Source organism: Choristoneura fumiferana, chromosome 8 (assembly GCF_025370935.1).
Source record: "Choristoneura fumiferana chromosome 8, NRCan_CFum_1, whole genome shotgun sequence".
NCBI lineage: Eukaryota > Metazoa > Arthropoda > Insecta > Lepidoptera > Tortricidae > Choristoneura > Choristoneura fumiferana.
In genome coordinates this window covers 14,173,301-14,198,638 of record NC_133479.1, presented here as the reverse complement: position 1 = coordinate 14,198,638, position 25,338 = coordinate 14,173,301, and the positions used below count along the sequence as shown (strand labels likewise).

The 25,338-nt window shown below is 36.2% G+C and overlaps 1 protein-coding gene across 5 annotated transcripts; it reads right to left on the bottom strand.

Moving 5' to 3' along the window:
- Positions 1–551: 551 nt before the first annotated feature.
- LOC141430593 (arf-GAP with dual PH domain-containing protein 1-like) lies at positions 552–25,338 on the bottom strand. 5 transcript variants are annotated; one of them, XM_074091371.1, is made up of 9 exons: positions 24,939–25,338; positions 17,921–18,146; positions 14,321–14,494; positions 12,668–12,766; positions 12,126–12,302; positions 8,591–8,826; positions 7,507–7,701; positions 6,584–6,644; positions 552–4,932 (listed from the first exon to the last, which is right to left on the bottom strand). In XM_074091371.1, the coding sequence occupies exons 1-9, from the start codon at positions 25,018–25,020 to the stop codon at positions 4,878–4,880; spliced, it is 1,305 nt and encodes a 434-aa protein (XP_073947472.1). In that variant the 5' UTR covers positions 25,021–25,338; the 3' UTR covers positions 552–4,877. The 5 variants fall into 5 exon arrangements, with proteins under 5 accessions (XP_073947472.1, XP_073947475.1, XP_073947473.1 ...); XM_074091374.1 differs by lacking the exon at positions 24,939–25,338 and adding an exon at positions 24,062–24,289; XM_074091372.1 differs by having other exon boundaries at positions 552–6,644.

Sequence of the window (25,338 nt, the reverse complement as noted above, 5' to 3'; positions counted from 1 at the left end):
TTATAATACGTAGGGCTGTAAGTAGCTGCTCTTAGACCAGTATGGTCTTGTGGCATAATCATTTACGTAATTTAGATACAGTTCCTTCTTCAGAAAATAATTAATGAATTAAATGAATGAAAGCTGATTTGATTCGTGAGACGACGACGACACGGGAATAGTCTTTGATTAAATATTTGAACGATACAGATTACATTGAACCGTAAAGACCATAGAATGGTAAAACAATATATCGGTCGTCTCTACATCCATATACTAATATTATAAATGCGAAAGTGTGTGTGTTTTACGTTTGTCCGTCTTTCACGTCGAAACGGAGCGACGGATCGACGTGATTTTTGGCATGGAGATAGTTTATGGGTCAGAGAGTGACATAGCCTACTTTTTATCCCGGAAAAATGCACAGTTCTCGAGGGAACAGCGTGCCATAACCGAATTCCACGCGAGCGAAGCCGCGGGAAAAAGATAGTTCCTTTTATATGTATGTAGGTATAGTACAAAAAATCAATCAATTTTGGGTTACCTAAATGGGTAAAAAAAAAAAACTTAGCCAGTGAAAAGTTTATTTATAAATATGTATTTCGTTACAATAGATAGGTATGTATTATTATGCCAGAGCACAAAATCATACTGTTTAATTATTTACAACACATTGTAATGTAGGTAGAACTTAAGCGAGGCAATGTTTTGGTAAATTTCTTTTAAATACATAATTCTAAACTTATAACTAAAGCGATGGATCTAAGATAAGATCTTGAGGACCTTACTCGTACTTTATTGCGGCAGTTAACTTAGGAGACTTACGGCAAATCGAATAAAGCAAAGTATAGTCCTAGTCCTCTCTCACTTTCAACCATATTGCCAACTTCTAATGTCGTATCTAAAAACAAAATTGTACATCACGTAGGAAACATTAATTCTTTGCGGTAAATTCATCTAAATGCTTTACAACTCTTTTAATTTCACTATCAATTAAAACTAATGGCTAGTATGATAATAAATTGTAAAGCTACGTCTTAATTGTAGCTATAGATACATGAATATGTAGAAAATTATTGCGATTACATTTAATTTAATTACTATTTTTTCTACAAAATGAACGTTTTGGACATAAGCTTTAGGTTACAGTGCAATGAATTGATCTGTTTACATGGTTATTTTGTAGAAATTATACAAGGTATAGTCGATCAAGAAACTACTTTACCATCTGTGCTCACGTACAGTTGCCATCAGATATTTCGGAGCGACCAATGTGATCAAAAATATCGGAACATGAACTTAATACCTTAATAATAGAGTGCATGTGCCGATATTTTTTGCCACCTTGCCCGCACCGAAATATCTTTATGATTAAAGGTTAATAACAATACACATATTTTCTAAGGGATTTTTTATCCCGTTTTTATGACGCTCTGATAGATATATGCGCCGAAACTATGATTTTGTAAGTAGGTAAAAAGTTGCGTCATAATCATATATCATAATACAAAAAAAACATCATTTCGTGACAATCAAAACAACAATTCAAAACAATGTGACAGTTTGCGTCTTTTTTCTGATGCAGGTACATACGAACTGCCATAAAAACGGTAGGCAGCACTTTGGTCGACAACACAAGAATAATTACCTCGACCAATTCTACTACTACGATGTCTACCTACTCGTGACCACGACCACTGTGGTCGAAACGTCGAAGGATATTACTCTTGTGTTTAGCGTGACAAGTCCCGATTACGGTATTAACTATGAAGACACTACTGCCCATCAACAAGCGGAGCGGAGTCCCTACGAAGCCCGATTAACTCGCAAAGGCGAACTCCATAGATGTGCTTCCACTGAATAAGGTGATGAATGAAGAATCAGTGAGATCACGAAATTTTAAGACAGTGCTGTCTTATCCAAACTATATCTATTAGCGTCTCAGGTAGCGACCATAACTCAACGAAGTGATTATTTGTTTCTGCAATGTGACTGCAGTGTTGCTAATAAGAGAACTAACCATGCCAACTGATAAGACTAAATAATGACGGTAATATCTGATGTAAATGCTATTCTAATCTGGCCCTAATTAAAAATGCAAACACTCAACACTCCACGATACATACCTTAGATGAATTATATTCATGCACGTTAGCGCTAACTTACCCAAGCTATACTCCTGTATTAGTATTACATAGTATACCGTTACAATAAAATATTAATCCTACCTTATTTTTGGTAGTCTCCTAGCTTCGATTTTAAATCTTTTTAATGTGATGACGATAACAGAAATTAGTCAAAATCAAAACACCCAGATACTAAAAACTAAACTGTCACCGCAAAAAACAAAGTATTGCTAGGTATGGTCATACAAATATACAAACATACTTAAGAATTCCGTTGGTTACGTGTGGTCTAGCTTTAAGAAATGATATTTGAATTAAATTGACAATTATCTTCACATAAAAATTAATCATTGCCAATCTTTACTCCAGATGTCAAATATTAGTCTAAGATTTAAGAATCTCCTCCACTGCTGATGTTAAAACCGACAACAACAATTAGTTCTACTTTTCCAACAACATTTTTGGGCTAATGCAACCTGGCTAAAATCAATCACTGATTATTTTAATTCACAAACGACTACTCAAGAGAAAAGCTAAATATTTTACAAGCATTGCTTGTTAAATTTATCTAAAATCTTAAAATTTTACTTGCCAAATCAAATTCCCTGCTTAGCTTACTTAAAATATTTGTTTAAATACAAGCTAATTTTGAGCTTATTGTATATGTAATTCAAATAAAATAATAAAACAATTTGTAAAACTCTATGGAAATCTATTTATGGTCGTGTTTTGAACAGGTATTTGTAATTATTCGAAAACTTTGTGATAGCATCGGAGAATCGAACCACAAGTCAATCTGTAATAACGTTAACCTTACAGGTTTATGTTCATACTTCACAGCACACCTTGCTGTGATGATTTCAGAGTAGGTACCTATTTCATTTTACAAATAGTTAAAGTTAATGATATTTTAGGTTACGGTGGCACATGTAATGTGATCCTCTCTGCAACGCGCTATAAGTACTTACTTTTCGAAATAAAAGCGATTAACACTAATTCAGTACTCATTAACCCTCGTATTTAAAATTCTTAAAAGGGCTTTCATGTAAAACATTGAAATTAGGGACTAATCCCTCATAAAAACTAATTAAGCTTTCATTAGTTTATAATTAATCGGACTTTAACTGTCAATTTGACATTTGTTTTGCCAGAAAAAGACAACATATTTTTTCTTATAAGAGTCCATCATACCGGCCAGTTTATACCTTCTTATGAATAAGGTTTCACTTTCGATAGTCATAATGTTTTGGTGTACAGCCACAACTTTTCATCAACCAAATGTTAAAAAAGAGTACCTAGTACCTATATAGTATAGTGCTTGAAAATTAAACTATACGATGTTTTAAATATTTACTAAATATAAGACTGCTTGCGCAGTCTATTATTTTTGCATTGCTTGTTGCGTACACTTGGATGTTAAAATAATTGGTTATCATTGTAAAAAATATATAAATACAAACATTATATGTGGTTGCATATCTGAAATAGAACTACATTTATAGATAGGTACGGGTGAAATTAAATATTTAAAAACAAAACTGGGTGACTTTAATAGAGGCATTCTCCATACGAACGAGGCAAGTCTTTGAAATGTAAAGAAAATCGATGAAGACGTCGGCTGGTCTTAGAAAACATATAGTTTTAAGCTTGAGGATATTACATGTTCTACAGCCCTGCTGTTCAAAGTCACCCCAGTTAACAACATTAAAAAAAGTAAACAAAAGATAACTGTGGTCTTTGCTTGAGAAAATAAATAAAATTATGATTAAAAGTTCTAGAGCACAATAACAAAAAGTAGAAATTAGAAAATGGTGCCACTGTCTGTTTATATTTTATTTATCTAAAGGTCAAATGTTTAGACGTTCAATGCTACAATATGGCAACTATTTTTTATAAAATCTTGAGTTCCTCTTTCATCCATTTTCTATTTTTTATTGTTGAACTCTAGTTTTCAATAAAAAAAAAACAGTTTGCCACACTGTTAAACTTATCCTTCATTACCTAAATATAATGATGATTATATCTTAACTTAGTTATGATTGGGAATATCACAAATAAATTCAAAGCGATATCAACTTACAATTAATATTCAATTCAGAATTATTGCGTACGAATATATATTTTTGATCAAAAATTGTTTGTATGTATATTATCGCTTAAGTATAATTGTAATTATTCATGTTATTCCCATTACTACATAACTACATTTATTTAAAGTTATTCATTATACAAAGTCCCTGTAGAATGTCTTTTAACCATGATGAAGAGAGCACAGTAAATATAACAATTATGTCCAATTAAATGTTTAAATACGATAAAGACATTATTAATGTCAACTTATACTTCAAGCCTTTTTTTATTTAAGAGTCCCTTTTGATGAATGTATGCCAGTGTTAAGTACGGTTCACACTAAGCGGACCGGGCCGGACAGCTTACTAGCGCACTTTACAAGATGCCAAAGGAATTTAGAACGTCTGCTCAGTACTAACATCACACATTCGAATAGAATTTAATTAACACAGCTTGCGGCCGGTCGGCTCCTCGCGCATTCCGACAGCTGCGTTCGGCTGTCGTCGAGGCCGGTCCGCTCCTCACGTACCTACTCCGTCGGCAACGTTCGGCTGCCGTCGCGTTCTATCGGCTCCGTTCGGCCTTTGTCGCGTACCTTGGGTATTTCAGCTACCTACCGCTTTTGCGGCGTGCTCGAAGAGCCGGTGCCATGCCGCGGCAGCTGACTCGCGCCGTCCGGTTGAAGGACGCCGGTCGGCTGCCTCAGCGTGCTCGAGGAGCCGGTGGAACGCGGCGGCAGCTGAGTCCGCCCGGTCCGCTTAGTGTGAATCGTACTTAATGCGTTAGGACCTTTATACCATCAGCCAAATAAGTGGTCTATCAATTTTTAAACAAGTTCCTATCAAATGAATATGTCGCTAAAGTCGAACTTTCAAGTTGACAGACACGACTATTGGCATTATTGTTTTATGACATGCAAACGATTATCAACTTTAGGGTGGAAGACCACATATTTGGGTGATGGTATATATGCACCGGTTTTTTAACACACTGTCTATGGAGAGAAAAACGCGTCTAAAGCGCGTTTGGGAAACGCGGTGTGCAAAATCTCTTAAACGTAATTCAATCCAATGTTTAAAGTATAGCTCCAAAAACTCACTTATCATCAGTTTTTATTTAGCCGTCATGTGGTAGCCACTAACAGAAGTCAAACTACTCAAATAGAAAGTATTCAAGAATTTATACAGGATTTCAATGTTACAATTTAGGTGCCTACATGCATTACAGATGATTTAAGTGTTGAAATTATTTGATGAAGATATTTAACATCTGTTGTGCGTTTAGCCAGGATGCGTTAAGACAATAACGACAAACGACACGCATCTACATGAATTAATAATTGAACATTCAGTCCTCCATGTGTGAAAAATAATTTAATACCAAGAGCAAAAAATATTTATATAACACATGATTGTAAAAAACTCGTATATGCATTACAAGTAAATGTTAAAAAGTGAAAAATATAAATTATTTAATCTGAAGACAATAAAATTATATATAGGTAGATATATTGTATTTCAATCCAAGTTATGAAAAGTGTAAACGAAGACGCCATTTAAAGCCTGACCAGGAACATTTTAGTGATGTGAAAACCTAGAACCTATTGCAAAATAATTAATCTGTTCAGTAAATCGATTAATTTATTAATTGAATAGATCACAGTATTTTTGTCGATTTTATTGTTTACAATACTTGATTTAATTCCAGACTGATTATTCAATTATAAAAGTAGTAGGTAACTATTTTTTTTTTTATTTTAAGGTTAGTAAATAAAAAAAAAAATGTTAAATTTTCCACCATCTTCTACGCTAGTCTATGCCAATACAGATTATACAAAATTAAATGTTTCATTCAAGAAATAACGTCAGATTTTGACGAAGATTTTTCAAATGAATATTAAATATTGAAATCAAGTGAATTTTGGTGAAAAAAAGTGATTAGACTTCTAGTTAAAAGACACGAATTATAAATGAATGTGTTATTGATTCGATCCAGTGGGTGTTTATACAAGAATTTTGATGAAATCGGCTTGTTTACACTTTTTATAAATTGTATTGATATAAAGCATACAAGTCAAGTCATATTTGTGAGTTTTTCAATGTAAATAGTTATAAGTTCAACTTTTGTCACCGGCCCAACGACATTGTATAGTATACAAAATTAGGGTAGATATTATTCTTAAATAATTTGACGATTTGAGTTCCAATCCTGTTTTTGACACTCTAAATTTCATTCCGTCCGCGGCAAACTTGTGTTCTGTTTTAAATAACTTTAACTACACTGACAAACCACCTCAAACGCTCACACAAATAAATTAACGCAATTATCAAATAATAACCCTACGTGGTGGAAAAATGAAGCATCGGTTCCTCTTACGACTAAAGCATAAAAGCGGAAAATGCAACTACCTTCCGGAGAATATGCTCATTGAGTTTGATGTAGTGCGTTTGCGGACGAGGGTCGCCTCAACTAGAAAAGAAGGATACAACAATGTTAGACCTCATTATAGTTTCACATACGACATAAATTCTACGAACTACTACTAAAAATGCTCGTATAGTAGCTACCTAAGTACCTTCTTCGAACTCTTTGCAATAAGTTATCATCATCATCTCATCAGCCGGCCTCCCCCATAGACTTCCTGGCCGTGATCGTCTAGTCTAGTGTTTAGGAATCAAGTTATGTAATAAATTATTTACACCTGTTGCCGGTATTTGAGACTGATACAATAGCCTATAGTCTGGACTATTATATTGCTGACTATAAAACTTACTGGTAGAGTCTTGAAGCGACAGCGGCCGAGATCGCTGCGAGGCAGTAAGTCCGGTCTGGCGTCACCAGGTGGAAAGGGAAGCGAGCCTCTTTAAACCCATTACCGGTATTTGAGACTGGTGCGAGGCGAGGGCCTATAGTCTGGACTATTATATTAATGACTATAACACTTACTGGTAGAGTCTTGAGGCACAGCGGCCGCTTTATCGCCGGCTACAGCACCGCGAGCCAGCCGATGCGATCCTCGTGCGAGATCGCTGTGATGCAATAAGTCCAGTCTGGCGTTACCAGGTGGAAAGGAAAGCGGGCCTCTTTACGCCCGTTGTCGGTATTAATGACTGGTACAATAGCCTATAGTCTGTATTATTATATTACTGACTGTAAAACTTACTGGTAGAGTCTTGAGGCGACAGCGGCCGAGACCGCTGTTAGGCAGTAACTCCGGTCTGGCGTGACCAGGTAGAAAGGGAAGCGGGCCTCTGTACACCCGTCGCAGGTATTTGAGGTTGATACAATAGCCTATAGTCAGGACTATTATATTACTGACTATAACACTTACTGGTAGAGTCTTGAGGCGACAGCGGCCGCTTTATTGCCTGCTGCAGCACCACGAGCCAGCCGGCACGATCTTCGTGCGAGATCGCTGCGAGGCAGAAAATCCGGTCAGGAGTCACTAGGTGGAAGGGAAAGCGGGCTTCTTTACACCCGTTGCCGGTATTTGAGACCTTGATGTAGTAGCCGTTTGATTCGTGGCCTGGAAAAATAAAAAAGATAGAGATAGATTAAGTTGGAAAATACAGCAATACAGGTTATTAAAGGGTTGGGACTAAAATAGACGTGTTACGCGCGTTTTAGTGTAGCGCGTAGCTATTACGAAAAAATTAAGTAATATTTTTCTAAGGATTTCGTATTTTATACGGAATCTTCCATAGTTTAGGTATATTTTATACATTTAGGCTGCTATTTACTCTTAAACTACTAATAATTCTCAAGCATACTTAGCCGTTATAGTTTTCCTTAAAAGTTTGATATACTTACTACCATCCTGATTTTTTTAAAAATTTTCCACCCACCGGTTTGAATTTTAGAGGGGGGGGACGCTCGATTTTAATAAAAATTTGCACTTTAAAGTTGAATATTTCGCAAACATATCGCTGAATCGAAAAATGGCCCCCCTAATGGTTTTAAAATACCTATCTAACGATACCCCACACTATAGGGTTGGATGAGAATAAAAAATCACCCCCACTTTACGTCTATGGGAGGTACACTAAAATTTTTTTTTAATTTTTAATTGTACCATTTTGTCGGCATAGTTTACACATATATCCGTGCAAAATTACAGCTTTCTAGCATTGATAGTCCCTGAGCAAAACCCGCGGACGGACGGATAGACAGACAGACAGACAGACATGGCGAAACTATAAGGGTTCCGTTTTTGCCATTTTGGCTCCGGAACCCTAAAAATGGTGAAGTAATAGGGTTTGCTTCTATCAAGGCGATGTCTGCTGAAATCCCTATCTCAATCCGCTTCCTTTATAATTATGACTCCGCACAACCGAAACACACCTTTGAGTCACCATCAACATCATGTCAGCCGAAAGAAGTCCACTGCCAGCAGCTCCCATTTATGAATGACTCACCAACAAAAATCTCTCCTTTCGGGTAAGCGTCCAACGGCTCATCGTGGTACATCAGTTTCCTATTATCCAGGGTAAACCATCGTCGGCGGTGGGCATCAGAAGATCTGGGTCCCGTCTTCCACAGCCAACCCTCGCGGGCGAAGTCTTTGGGCAGTCTGAGGATCAGATCTGATTGGGGGGCGGAGGGAAACGCGACTTGGAGGAGGTGGAGCTTCGCGCAGCGTATTGCCATATACCTGAAAAAGTAAAAGGGGTTAATAGTGAAGTGGAGCGTTTAGGAGGGTTTAGGCCACGAGGAGAAAAGGTGACTACGTAGTGAGAACAATTACTGTTAGGTACTAAGCGAAAGTTACTCGTCTACAGGGCTGTTGGGGCCCTTTTGGAAATTAAAGGGATTAATTAATACATTTTATTGCTGTGAATGTGTATTTTATTTAAAAACACATATAAGTATGATTAAAATACTAGATTCCGAGATTTATTTTGAGCAAAACTTTTTGTCGGATTAAAATAGAAAAAAAGCGAATATATCAGCCGTTCGGGGGCCCCCTGTGCCCGTATGTTAAAGACCGTATTGCTCCTCTATGTTTTTAGTTAGAGTATCAAAAAATGTTGCTAATTAGCCGGTTAAATCAGGGAGTGGGGGTGTCGTAATTCTAAAAATAATATTTTTAGTTTCGCGATTTCTTTGCATTTATCCGTCCGTTCGCTTAGCTTGGAGAAGGGTCCCGTATAGGTCTTTAAAAAAATTGTGGGTTTGCTAAGATCATTCCTTAAAGTGGGTGCTTAATTTTTGTTTGTGCCAAATGCCCCTCTCTATAAGCTAAACTCTTCGCTTGAATAATCAGTTGTTCATATGAATTTAAAAGGAAAACTATCCTTATGACGACGACTGTCGAAAAAATATATAATTAGCACCTCGTCAAAAAACTTTACATAAATACTTAGCCAATTTAGAGGGTTTTACAAGTTTAGTAGATAATATTGCTATATATCCATGTGGTATTCCCATGGCCCACATCGTGCTGTTTTAAATGTGCTAGACCATGAAAACATAATAATAAAACTTGCATTTTTATTTACTCATTAAAAACAATCCCGCTAGTGGTTTTCCCTCAAACTATTCATGAACTTAGTAGTACCTACCTAATGCGATGAGCCAGACCTTTTGGTACCTATAATAATGTATTATTTATGTAAGTATGTAGTTACTAGCATTTGCTGAGTCAGCATGACGTACTATTACGTAAATATGTATAGGTATATGGTTGCAATCATGTTGATGTAACTAATATCTAATCGGTTACTGCTATTTTTCATGATTTCATGAGTACCTGACGCAGCGTAACTAACTTGTCCAGGGGCCGTATCGCCTAACGCTTCTGACGCTCGCGATCGCAAACAAATGACAGTTTTCTATGTAATTAATCTGACATTTGATTGCGATCGCGAGCGTCAGAAACGTTAGGCAACACGGCCTCAGGGCCCTATTTCACCACGCTGACAATTTCACTGACAATTCTTACGTAGGTGAAATATAGGGCCAAGGTCATCTATTTTTCCGTGGAGCACGGAAAACCCACTAACAGATTATTACTAACATTGGGGGCTATCGACGACGGCATTATTTTTACTAACATAAAAGCGTAACCTATAACCTATGCAAAATTCAATTGATCGCTGCGGTGATTGAACGGCAAAAATGTTGCTAATGTCTGCATAATTTTCTTCCGTTCAAACAGCATTGGCTAAATAAACTAAGAAACAAGCCACTTATGTAATGTATATTTAAAAGTGATATTCACCTACCTACAATCCTACATATAAACTTCCCCATTCATCAAATAAAGCAGATTAAACTATGTATATGATTTCATCAGATGTACATCTTAAGTAAGACAGGGATGACAAACTTTTATTGGTGAATAGAACGGGGACCCATTAGGTAATAGAAAAAATGAATTATTACTCGATTCCTGTGGTAATTTTTCTTGTATGGTTATTACTAACATTTTTTCCCTAAATGGGGCTTCATTTCGCTGCTTTTTGAACGGCAAATGTGCAGTTCATGTATAGTTCTTAGTGCGTAATTTTCTTCCTTTACAAACAAAATATTGCCACTAAATAAGTAACTAGATAGGTAAACAGCACATATGTATGTAATTTAAAAGTGATATACCTACCTACAATCCTACATATAAACTTCCCCATCATCAAATAGCAGATTAAACTATGTATATGTTTCATCACTGTACCTAAGTAAGACAGGGATGACAAACTTTTATTGGTGAAAGCACGGGAAAGTGCCATTTTTAAGAAAGAAAAAATAATCTGACTAAGATGTGCCATTAACGATTCCTAAGCTGGTAATTAATTTCTTAGTATGGGTTCTAAAGTCTAGGTTATGGACGAAAATAAAACTATCAATGAAATAGTTCGTAAGTTTTCGCGTTAAACGGCAAGTGGTAGGCCAAATGGTAGGTAACGGTAGGTTAGCACCTGATACCTGGCCTTTTGCATTATATAATAATATCAAGCCTGCACAGCTTATTCTGTTCTTCATATCTGTCTAAACCGAGGTTGAGGCAGTCAGTTCAGTGAGACGAGTTTCATGTTACAATACGACAAAAGAAATATGTCTTTCCTAACCTTCAGGATTATCACTCGGAAATAAGATTAATAATTACGAAACGTATTAAATGTTGGACTGTAAATGCCTAAGTACCTATTAAGCAACAAGTTCATCATGACTAATCATTAAACAGTTTAAAAACAGGAAACTCTGCTGCATGGAATTGCATGCCGTTTTCCTTACTATCAAAGACAACAGTTACAGAAGCAAGGTCTGTTTTTTTATTAATTGATAGGTACTACTGACTTAACACTTAATTTAGATTTAATCTTAAATTTGAGCTATAGACAAGATGCACAAGACAAAAAAATATTAGAATAGAGGTTGGCAATCAAACGTACCTACGCCTCTGAAGAAGAAGCAAATTCTATGTCTGCTCATAAAAGTAATAAAGCTTTGAAATATTGAAAGCCGCGACTCGTCTCTACCCTCGTCATATTAATGGACATAATATCAATTTACGTAATATTTGTCAGTTTTCCTTTATCTGTTGCTAATTCAGATAGCAGAAACTTACGGCACTTCTCCTCTCCCTTTAGTAAAATATCAAATCCCATCTAAGTCGACATCTTTATTAAATTTAGCCTATAAAGAGCAAAAAATTATATCTCTAACTAAACCATTTAACTTGATATTAGAAACTGAATTCGAGTTAGATTAATTTATCAACGAGAATTTAATACATTTGGTTTTCTGAGGATTTAGTAGGTAAGAAATTATTGGCATGCGGATTAGAGATTGCAAACCGGGCCCGCCCGGGCCATTAACGCCCGGGCTCTTAACGAGATCGGGACTGATCAAATAATTCCTACTATAACACCAAACCATATAAAAATGTGAAGCCAATTCGACATTCGTGGTCGATTTTACATTTTGCAAAATGAAAATAATCAATAAACTTACCAAGTATTGATGATCTCTGGATCGTCGTGGTAGACGTAAATATGGCGCGTGGATCCATCTTTAATGAAGGTGAGCTGCATGGAATTCATTTGACCAATCTTTGAAGGGGCGAATGCGACGTTCAATTCTGACAGTTTGAGTATACCCTTTGGTTCTTTGTTTTCTTTTACATGATACCTGAGAAAATATGTAGACTTTATGGTTTTTGGGTCACATTTATACACTATCCACAATTGAAACTAAAAACTGTTTGTTTTAATTATTTCCGCGAATTCACTTCATAGTAAACAAGTATAGCTGCAGTAAAGAGATTTGCAAAAAGCAGTAATGAAGATGCATTACATAGATTGTCTCATTAATAATGATGATGAGCCTATTTGAAAAGCAAATAATGATGGCTAATTGTACATTGGAATGAATAGTGCTTTAGATAATTTGTGACAGTGAAACTGTGAATTGAAATAACTGTTTACCTCGAACCGTATATAGATTATGCACAGAAACCGCGTTGGTTTTAGTTTTAATTGAGAGACCGTCCTTACCTCGAGCGACCAAAGTTTTTGATATGATCGCGGAGCCGAGCGAAAAACCGATCAAGACAACTCGCGGCAGCGCTACAGCCGTCTGAAGGATGCTGATACCTAAACAACCAGTGCGTATAAGTAGCGAAACCTATGTATACACTTTCAGGCATCTAGATACAATTTTAGTAACTACATTTCGTCCATGCTCACAATCTTATAACGCTTGGTAACGACGAACCACGAGCAAATATTAGTATTTATTTTTAACATAATAAAAAACTATGTTATAAACAACAAGGTATATTAAGACATATTGACATAATTTTAACCGCAAGGATTGTGTGACGGAAACATCAATTTTCCCTTTATGGCGGCGTTATCAAATGTGTGTATTGTTAGCATTCAGTACATTCAAGTTTGACCAGAATTTAACTGAACAGGTAAAGATAGCGATGAGATAACTTCAGTGGGATCCAACGCTTGAGGGAAATTCACACGAAAACAACTCCCACGCTATCATAACAATAACAGTTACAATGACTAGTAAATTTTCAACTGTTATTAGGTACCTGACGGAATACAATTCTAACCATCTATGACTTCACGTGAATCGTGTCAAAAGTCTTAATTATCAACGTCAGAATTTCACAACAGTCGCTAATGCCTTATACATGCCATGTTTGCTATAAAATTAAGATGGGCGTGCCAAAACATGACGTCGCCGTCATCTCGGCATACATATCGTTAATGAGTGCAAAGTTACGTAGTCGGTCCATATTTGAACAGTTTTTGACGTAACATTGTAGCAGAGGCGTGGAAGTTTTTCCGATGGTTTTGTGAGGGCTACGTCACGAACTTACCCGTAGCTGTTGACCTACACGTATGGTTTAATCTTTCCTATGTTAATCTCTCTTATCAAGTACCTGAGCTGAGACTCCAGTAAACAAACTTGATATTGCCACTGCGGTCTAACTAGATACAGTTTCAATTGTTATTTCATCAGCTTGTTATTTTTTACATCATCATTATGATTTATTTGGATCTATATGACTTTTACGTTTTTATTGCATTGTACACTTATTTTATAATTTATTTTTCCGCAAACCTTTGTACCACGGCTTGGTTTATTATTCCGTTAGACGAAGTTGGAATCCTTGTAAATAATATGGAATATCTTTTGTAGATTATAGCAATTAAAAAAAGAAGCATTACCAAAATTAGTGAGACATCGTTATATTTATCACAAAATTAAATTATATTTTTAGAGAGTAAACTTCCCGTTGGTACGTATGGTTAAGACTAAAATAGACTTTGAATAATAAATGAATCATGATGACATGGAACGAGTTGCGCCCATTAAAAAAAAATATGATTGTGATGACGTAGTTTTTGAATAATGACAAATGAAAGACATCCATTGCTGTGCACTAAACAGGACCACTGCCCTTTCTTAAACCAATGAGATAAAATAACAAAGAAGGGCCGGGTGACATTCCGTGACTAGCTAAGCTACTTAAGGGATAGATTTGTCAGCAAGAAAAGCACACAAACAAGCAAGGTTCGCGTTAAAGTTGGCATAAAGTAACTGTTCGATTATTAAATAAAACATTTGATTTATAAAAATAACTCTTTACGCCAGCTTTAGCGAAATTCATAATGTTTTCGGCTCACTTAAGTGTGTCTTCGCTTTCGTTGAGTATGAATTTCCTGAGCTGATAGCGGTTGTCTTCCTTCCCTCGCTTCATTAAAAAGCCTTCCATAGACCCAGAAAGGTAGTTCTGGCGGTCATTGTGCGTGAATTCTTCGCGTTGGTATTTTGCACGGATCCATTGCTCGATTAATACTCTAAAAATAAAGCAGACACATAGACAAAATTAATTAACTTATCCAAGACGTCGGCCCTATGCCTTTATTGCGCATGGGCACGATACCTTAACTCAAACTACTTAACACAAAAGGTAACGTCTAGACTAGTCTAGTCGGCGTACCTACCTAACAGTATTACATTGTGATGAAGGTAGCAATTAGCTGTGAGTCATAATCATAAAGCACTAACGTCGGGTTCTTTGTACTTCAAAAATGAAGAAGTACAAGGTAAAAAATACCTTTCTTAATTTCCTTAATTTTATTAGTCGAAACTTAAGCTCAAGCGGTTAAATATTTTACAGCAATAACTACACAGATTATTGTTCATTGCATACTATATCCAGTACAGAAAAATACACAAGTTACACATATTTTTTTACTCTACTGAAACTACGTAGTAATATGTAGTTTAATATCCCTCCGGCGTCTTACATTATCAATCACGAGAATAACTTCGAAAACAGGCTGTTTTTGCTGAACACGAGCTGTTTTAAGCGGCCCTCAGCCTGTGCATTCTGTTACAAGGGAGGTAATAAGTTAAAATCGCAACGAACAATGTGAGTCAGGGTTTTTCCACCCCACCTTCAAATATTCTCACGCTTTCTCTTGGAACTACATTACTCTTGAGTCACGTGGTGAATCACGCATGTTTACAACATGCGCCCCTACTGGGTGTGATTACGGGGACGTATATTAGCGACTTTCAACATACTGTTTACGAAATTATCCAGTGTTTGCGAGTAGGTACTATTTTTTTTTATTATAGACATTTAATTTCTTTATTTCTTTAGATTAACATATTATGCCTGCCAGTATTACTTACAAATTGTATAGGTAAGTACTTAAGAGTTGGGCTCAGAAAGAGCCTTGCGGTCTAAGAGGCCTCACGCATCGAAAGTTTCATGTTTTTTTTGTTCAATAAAAGTAAATAAAGGCCACGTTGTAGGTAGTTGTCGGGTATTTTAGCTGGAATTTAGGAAAATTTAAAATGAATTGCCAAATCTAACAATTCTAGAGAGCAAAGCCGCGGCTAAAGGCTAGTTTGTCTATAATTACCCTGTAAATATACAGTGTGTGTGCCAGGCTTTTTTAACAGAGGTTAAAGTAACGTATTACTGTAACTTAACCATGACATTAATTTAATTAATAAACTAAAATTCAGACTATTAACTTTCTAACAAAATTATAATTGGCAGCAACGTAAAGCACAGTAAATTGACAAGCTAAGTGTAAATGACAGCAGAAAGATACTTTGATTATTACTTGTCAATTTACTTTGCTGTTTATTTAACTTACGAGTACGTAAGTATATTCTTAGAGGCTTACTCTTATTTTTAAAACGATCGCTAAGGTACATCTTGACCGGTTAGGTTATTGTGCACGAATCAGCTAAACATAGAAGATACGTAAGTCAGATGGATGTTTGCAGGAAATGGCATTTGTACAAAGCCAACAGGAAATGCCAAAGGTTCTAAGACTGCGTTTAGAATAACAACGCAAGTAAAACGTATTTTTAAACCGCATTATTCATAGTTTTGAAGAGCTACAAATGTCTACGTCTTATTATTTACTAGCGACCTGACCCGGCTTCGCACGGTCAAAATAAAAAAAAACGACCAAATCGATTATCAATTAACCGATTATTTCGCCATCGGTATTACCATCCCTACATCACCATGCTATTTTTGAAATTTGTTAAACCTTTTATTCAGATATATAGTTGTCAAAAACACTATTTACCCACCGAATTAAGGAATCAATCGTAAATAAATAGATAAAAACAATTTATAAAATTAACTATAGGTATTTACTTATTTCTACGTTCTCCTATTAGTAAGCAAATTGCTTTTGCTGGTCATACTGACCCTAAAATTTACCCTTAGCTAAGTTAGCTAGCTAGCACCAGTGTTGCCAACCCCATCATACAGTAGATATACTTGAAAAAAAAAACTAGAAAACTGTAAATATCAAATAAAAATAAAAAAAAAACAGTAAATGTACATAATTCCTCTCTCCTGCTCGATATTAATAAGGACAACAGTTAGTTGCTTGAAATATTCACAGAATATTTATTAGTATATTCATTCACTTTAAAAATAAATAATTTAATTAAAATAAAATAAATATTTAAGGGGGGCTCCCTTACTACAAACGTGGTTTTTTTGCCGTTTTTTGCTAATCATTATACTATTAAATATTAAATAATATACGTGTTAAAAGTTTGAGCGAAAATTTTTTATGAATGCCCTGTCTGTTAACTAACCTAACTCAACATTTTATGGAGATAAATATTTAAAACTGTAATATTATCGCTCTCTTGAATGACGCACTTCTAATTAGGAATCGAAGGTGTAATCTGATAAATCTGATAATATTGTCAGTCAACCTGGGTACACAGAGTATTAAATTACATTCTTCGTGTCCAACAGTTAAAACGGTAGCTTAAATAATATACATATGTAGTATACCTAACCAACTTTTTTGTGCCAAATTATTAAACGCAATACACTGCTGCTCGAAAAATCAGAAATTAATTATAATTTGGTAGTTGAAGCGTCATACCACTAAAACCAACGTCTGGTTACAATTTGCGTTAAATAAATAAGTATATTTCCACAACAATACAGGTCCAACTAAGGAAAAGGTATATTACGTACAATAAAATTAAATAAGCTAAAACTAATAATAAATCTAAAAATGGACCCTGCGGCATGGTACCAAAGATGCTGGCAGCATTTCCCCGCTGGACCGCAAGACTGATGCGTTGAGCGAGGAAACTGCCAGCTCTTCGGTCTCCTGCGTTTGCATACAAAATACACGAGCGTGTAAAAAGCTTAAAGAGCTAAAGAGCGTTAAAGAGCTTTAAGAACAAAATGGCCGCAGTCAAAATATTGCGGTTTGTCATCAATAGTAGCATCAGGGAAATGTTTATTTTGTTGGATTTGACGCAGTTGCCCTAGTGTTGCAGGTGTCTATGGGCGGTGATGATCTCTTACCATCAGGAGACCCACTTGCTCGTTTTCCATCTAGTCGAATAAAAAAAAAGGTAATTTTTTAAAATAAAATAATAAAATAACGTTGTCTATCTGTATGCTCTAAAAACTTTTGAGAATAAGAACACCATAATTTTAAATTAAGTTGAAACGCAGTTCCAAAATATAACAACGAGTATGTTAACATCACGAACTCTCACAATATTTTCAAACACCCATCGACGCTCCGATATATGGCTAACCAGAGGTAATCTCAGTAATTGACGTACCTAATCTAAGGTAACATACTTAGTTATTCTAAAATTTGTCCAGGTGTAAGTGCATTTTGCAGATTTAATCGTAGCATGATATACCAATACGAAGTCCTCTGTTATTTTATAAAACCTATATAAAACTTATATAAGTAACTTACTGTGGATCATTTTTCGTAGGTCTTCTGTAGCAAGGCGGCACCCGTTCTTCGTACTTATTCTTCGCCACGATGTTGCCAATATCTCTCATTCTCTGAACCTGTGAGTCCTCCCAGCGATCAAGCTTGAGATGTTTCACTTGGCTGATATGCGCGCCCATGCCACGGTGTATGCTGGCGCACCGCATGCATATAAATATGCCCAGATTATACGATGCCCAATCTGGATCTACGGAGAAAAATATTCCATTAATTTGACTAGCAGTACTTTGTCATACATATAAATATGTACATATATACCATTTGTCATCACATACTCATTCAGGCCTATGCGTCTGTTTCAGACGAAATTTGGCGTGTTACCTGTACAACGTCTTTTTTTTTTTTAACTCTTTATTCAGACAATTACATAGTCCATGGTCTTAGTTATTAAATCTTATACTAATGTTAGTAATAATAATAAGGGATCACGTGCATATTTAAATTATAAATTTATTTACTATTCTAGTTACTTATTAACTTATTTATTTCAACCACACGTGCTCGTTAAGGTTTACTATTAACCAACACCTATGGTTGACATGCTTGAGGAACGGAGAATTGTACTTCTCCGCAAATACTCGGAGGATGGTGTTTTGGCTGTCCCACATAACATTTTAGAATACAAATAGGGTGAATAACCAATGCAACTACCAGGAAAAATATCACATGTTTTTTTGTATGCCTCACATACCTATTTAAGTGCTAGGATTTACGAGTATTTGCGAAAGTTGAATAAAGAAAGATGGCGTTGGCTCAGCTCGATTGACGTACAAATAACGATATTTTCTCTATCTTCAAAACCATATTATGGCACTTTTTTCTAGCAAAAATATATAGTGACAAGTGTCAATATATCAACAAGTAATTTACATTTTTTTTTTCAATTACCACGAAACTAGATTCATATCTCTAACGCGACAGATAATCATTGGTTTTTGATTAGTTTTATAATAAAATTACATCGATATTGTTTTTATATCACGGTATATAATATATTTTAAAATTAATACCTCCTCTGTCATCGTTTTTAAGATTTCGTAGCTAAAATGGCAAAAACGGAACCCTTACAGTTTCGCTTTCGCCATGTCTGTCTGTCTGTTGTCCGTTCGCAGCTTTGTTCAGTGACTAAGTACATATCAGCGCTAGACAGATGTAATTGTGCACGGAGATATGTAGCAACTATGCCGACAAAGTGGTAAAAAAATGAAAAAACTTTTTTTAGGGTTGGTAAATCCACTCCCATAAACGTGTCCTCTATACTTAGTGTGGGGTTGTGAAGACGATTTTTCAATTCAGTAATCTGTTTGCGAAATATTCAACTTTAAAGTACAAATTTTCATTAAAATCGAATGTCCCCCCTCTAAAGGCTAAACTATTGCTTTGAAAATTAAAAAAAAATATTAATCATTGGCAGTAGAGAGCACCGCAGTTCTCTCTCACATAAGGTCCCTTGGTGGTCTTTGCGGCACCTATTAAGGTTTAGTACCTAAGTATCTATATTTCTGTTCAAGCATTTATGGTATTTATTTATCAAATGACGTCGCCATTCGCGATAAGAATCGAAATCACAATAACAACAGTGTTATTCGAATACCTACAAGGAAAACGTAAACATGACAACAAAACATACATGCATCTATTAAAAACTTTTTAGGGTTTCGTAGCCAAAATGGCAAAAACGGAAACCTTATAGTTTCGCCATGTCTGTCTGTCCGTCCGCGGCTTTGCTCAGGGACTATCAATGCTAGAAAGCTGTAATTTTGCACGAATAATATGTAAGCTATGCCGACCAAATAGTACAATTAAAAATTTAAAAAAAAAAAATTTTTTTAGAGTACCTCCCATAGACGTAAAGTGGGGGTGATTTTTTTTCTCATCCAACCTTGTAGTGTGGGTTATCGTTGGATAGGTCTTTTAAAACCATTAGGGGGTTGCTTAAACTATTGAATCGAAAAAGTGAGTAAGTGATTTGTTCGCAAAATATACAACTTTAAAGTGCAAATTTTCATTAAAATCGAGCCCCCCCCCCCCTCTTAAATGTAAACCAGTGGGTGGAAAAATTTGAAAAAAATCAGGATGGTAGTAAGTATGTCTAACTTACAAGGAAAACTATAACTTTAACTCATCTACAATATAAATGTACATGTTAATAGTTCAATAAATATATTATATAAATAAAAAAATATATATTAAAATTTCAATTTAGGCATATTACTACTGAGTCAAAACATCAAATTTATCTAGGGATAATGAAATGAGCACCCAAGACTGTTTTGGTCTGTCTATAATTAGAAATGCAATCTACAAGCAATTTTCTTACGTATTTCCAATTTGAATTTTGAAAGAATCCAAATAATATTTATTATAAATCCAAAAGTATGTATGTGTTTGTTACGCCTTCACGCTAAAATAGCTGGACGAATTTGGATGAAATTTGGTATCTAGGTAGCTGTACGTCTGGAATAACACTTGGACCAATTTTTAACCCAAGGTATTCCCACGGGATAGAGATAAAATTTCGAAATAACAGCCGATGAGCAGTCATAAAAAAATTACGGTTGAATTTTTAGGAATTGAGAATTTAATTCCCGGAATTTCAATTCTACTGCCATAATCTATGGATTAAGCGTGCGAAGCCGCGGATAAAGTCTATAGTTATACAATGACTCTTTTATTGTACACCACATAATAAAAAAAATATTATTGTTTCGTTTAGTAGGTACAGTCACCTGCATTAATATCTGCCACAGTATAGCGTGCAAAAATATCTGACACGTCCCACCGGCCCTAGAAATACTCGTAGGTAAAGTCGTATCAGATATTTATGCTAGAGATGGGTAAATCCGGATCTGAAGATTCAAAAGAGACAGATACTCAAGCGGATCCGAATCCCTTAATGACTCCTTTCAAATCTTATCGACTCCGGAGTTACTAACTCCGACCAAGTCCGGCCGGATCGAGCGGCTCGTGATCGCCGTCACACTCACTCGCTCCGCTTTCACTCTCGGCTCGGATCGGATCGGATCTTATTACGTTTGGTCGGGTGCTGAGTGAGCCGGTACCTACGTCGGTACTCGGACGAACTACTCGCTCGGTTATATTGGAAAGAAATGAGATACAATTTAAACACAATATAATATGACCGAAGCGGGCGACGCTTATTTTAATACTGTTTTCAAGCTTCAAAGAATCAAACAGAAAACTAGTAGGTTCTTAAAGTAGCCCATAGATCTTTAAAAAATACACAATTTAGAATTTTTCAACATTAAAAGGACGAAACGAATCGGTACTTCAGTTCAGTACCTTGACCTTGGTACCTACCGAACCGAGCCGGGCCGCATCGGCCATAGATAAATTAATAATCGCTCGAAAGAAACGGAGTCAATAAAGGAGTCTGATTCAATAAGCAGATTCGGTACCGACACCGGAGCTGGATCTAGTGAGTCAGATCACTTCGCGGAGTTGAGATTACCCATGTCTAATTTATGCACGCTTTATTGTGTCAAATATTAGTGCTGGTGATTGTACTTTAATATCCTTGCGGTAAAGGCTGTCAAGTTACGAGAGGGGATATAAGTCCTTTAAAAACCAAGTTTTCAAAAGAAAGAGTTTTATAAACTGAAGTAGTGTAGAGATCAAAATAAAAAGATTGAGGTCAGGATTATTTTAGTAAGAACTGAGGCCATTCCTTAGTCTTAAATAATTTACGTTTAAATGCTACCACAGATACTACATAGGTATATTATATGTAGATACGCAGGCAAGTACAATCACCTGCATTAATATTTGCCACAGCGTAGCGTGCACAAATATCTGACACGTTATACCCGCTCTAGAAATAGAGTCGTATCAGATATTAATGCACACTTTGTTGTGTCAGACATGGTGCTGGTGACTGTTCTTAGTAGTCATCTCATCTTCGTCCCACTGCTGGGCACAGGCCTCCTCTCAGAATGAGAGGGCTTGGGCAGTAGTTCCCACGCGGGCTCAGTGCGGATTGGGAACTTCACACACACCATTGAATTGCTTCGCAGGTTTGTGCAGGCTTCCTCACGATGTTTTCCTTCACCGTAAAGCTCGTGGTACATTTCAAATGTAATTCCGCACATGAGTTTCGAAAAACTCAGAAGTGCGAGCCGGGGTTTGAATTGAACCCACGATCCTCTGCTTGAGAGGCCATAGGTCAAACCACTCGGCCACCACGACGGTTCTTACTAGTATATAAAGTACAACACAAAGTACAATTTGTGAAAATAGACACTTTATCTAACCAGACAATGACATTGCATGCGGTTTATACAATACTAATAATAAATCGAGCTTCAAGTTACTTCGTGTTTTGTTTGTTACGCATATATTAACCCTAAAACTGTACGCCGCGATGGCAGTATAAAAATAATCAACCCCCGCCGAGTTGAAACTTGGAAGTTAGTCAAGCAAAGTCAAAGATCTAATGCTCCGCTTAGGCTTTTAAAAACTTTTAACTCACATTTGAAAAGATTCCTTTCAATTTTTATCTCTTTTTAAAACATTTTAATAGTTTTTTGGGTTCCGGAGCCAAAATGGCAAAAACGGAACCCTTATAGTTTCGCCATGTCTGTCTTTCCGTGGCTATGCTCAGGGGCTATCAATGCTAGAAAGCTGTAATTTTGCAAGAATATGTATGTAAACTATGTCAACAAAATGGTACAATAAAAATTTGAAAAATATATTTTTTTAGTGTACCTCCCATAGACGTAAAGTAGGGGTGTTTTTTTTTCTCATCCAAACTTGTAGTTTGGGGTATCGTTGGACAGGTCTTTCAAAATCATAAGGGGGTTGCAAAAACGATTTTTCGATTCAGGGATTTTTTTGCAAAATATTCAAATTTAAAGTGCTAATTTTCATTAAAATGTTCATAAAAATTCGTGGAAAATTTTGAAAAAATTCAGGATGCTAGTATGTATATCAAACTTTCAAGGAAAACTATAACGGCTAAGTTTGCTTGAGAATCATTAGTAGTTTAAGAGTAAATAGCAGCCTAAGGTATAAAATATACCTAAACTTGGAAGATTCCGTATAAAATACGGAATTCTTAGAAAAGTATTACTTATTTTTTCGTAATGGCTACGGAACCCTATTTTGGGCGTGTCCGACACGCATTTGGCCGGTTTTTTCCCGCCGGTTCCTTAGTTAGACTATATTTATTTTATCCCAAAAAGCATAAAGGAAAACGACTCTACCTTTAGTGTTATTTTACCTTATCGGGAGACTGTAACTTTACTTTAGGTATTTTTATTTCTTAGTAAAAGATAGATAATTAATTGTCTTTAGTATTTTAACAATATAATTATTTAACTGGCCCTTATAACCGTATTATGAAACAATTAACATTTTGATTGCCATATTGAACTAATAAATATGTACCTTACTTAACTATAATTATCTAATGAACAATTATTAATTAGGACTTCTATTGACCTTCTTGGACATTTCAAAAATATTAAACTCAGATGAATGGGAAAGCCAAAACGTAAAACGACTCTACCTTTAGTGTATTACCTATTTTGGGAGACTGCAACTTTACAATACAATACAATACTCTTACTTTAGATCAATTAAAATGTTTGTTTTCTTAGTAAAAGGTAGATAATTGACTTTGCCACTAACAATATAATATAATTATTTCAATTACTAACGTGATTGACATTTCGAAACAATAGCTAAGTAGGTAGCGGTAATTCGTTTTTAATTTCCGGAGCCAAAATGGCAAAAACGGAACCCTTATAGTTTCGCCATGTCTGTCTGTCTGTCTGCCCGTCATGCTAGAAAGCTGTAATTTTACACGGATATATATGTAAACTATGCCGACAAAGTGGTACAATAAAAAAATTAAAAAAAAAATCAATAACCCGCCGTAATGGCTACGGAACCCTATTTTGGGCGTGTCCGACACGCTCTTGGCCGGTTTTTCATTAGGGGTTCTATTGTCGATGTTGGACATTTCAAAAATATTAAACTCAGATGAATGGGAAAGCCAAAACGGATTTTTAGTTACATTTACGTAACGAGAGGCAGGTTGTGTCGCGCCCAAAGATGATTCATCAGCAACACGGAACTTACACCGAGTGAATGTTGCATAAAGCCTGTTTGTGCTTAGCTTACTTTATCTGTGCAAGTGGCTACCTAAGGCATTGTTTGTTAAGCCCTGGCTGTGTACTCTTCCTTGGCTATGCACCCCTGGTACTCGCCTGCCTTACACACATCCGTGTTCACCGACACAAACAACGATATCGACAACATTGCGAGACGCAACGCAGCTACGTCATCTACGCACACACGCACAAGTGGCCTCTGCGCCATCGTAAATAGCACCACGCTATGTTTTGGTCATCATAATCAAAACAGTTGTGTAATATGTACTAAACACTAATAAAACCAACGTCTTTCTACAACTAAAATTAGCGTTGATGCCTGTTTTATCGTAAATGCGACCGAAACTCAAATGAGTGAGTTGATGTAGAGCTCTAGAAATTATCAAAGCTTAAGGAGAGAGCAAATTTAACGAAGCTTCGGTAACTTTCCTTCGTGATAGATAAATAATAATCTCTACACCGGCTTGCGTTCGGTTCGCGTTAAAGGTACAAAAAAATCACACAAGTACGTAGCAGAGTGGCAGGCAAGCAGCTCGCCTGGTCACACAAAATCAATTTTCAATTAGCGTGCACCATAAGCGGAACCGAGTACGCTTACGTATCCTTCTTCTTCACTACATTCACGTTACACCAAATTTGTATTGAAATATTTTTACGTTCTTCATAGGTCATCAACGTGTTGTGCTACTAGGCATGCTGATTTTCATTGAATGCATTTTACGACGAGGTCACTGAACTCCAAAGCATGGACGCACTTACGCCCCCCCGCCTATTCACCCCATGAAAATACCACGCTTCACAAGGAAAACATTATCACAATTAAATAACCACTTGTTTCCACGTACCATCGGCTCCACAGTCGGCACAAACATTATTTCCACTTTTCGTTTGCAACTCATGTAACAATCTCTCGTTATGATCTACCATCGTGGAACTTTTGCATCAATAATTAAGACATACACGCTACCGTACGGCGACGTTCAGTTCGGAAGGCGAACGCGTTCTCTGCCAATGCGCGAGGGAGCGAGACTTCGACCGACCGCCGACGACGCGCGGCGCCGCGGATCGGTTCAACAAACGCCATTTCGTGTCATGGATTCGCCTATTCACTCTAACACTGCTCGCGTGCAATTAGTTGAATGAGATAGAAAGAGAGGTCTAGTTTCGGTACATGAATGAAACCAGTGCGTAGTTAGATCTCGTAAATCGTTTAGGTGTGTGAGTATGGCGTAGTACGTGATACAA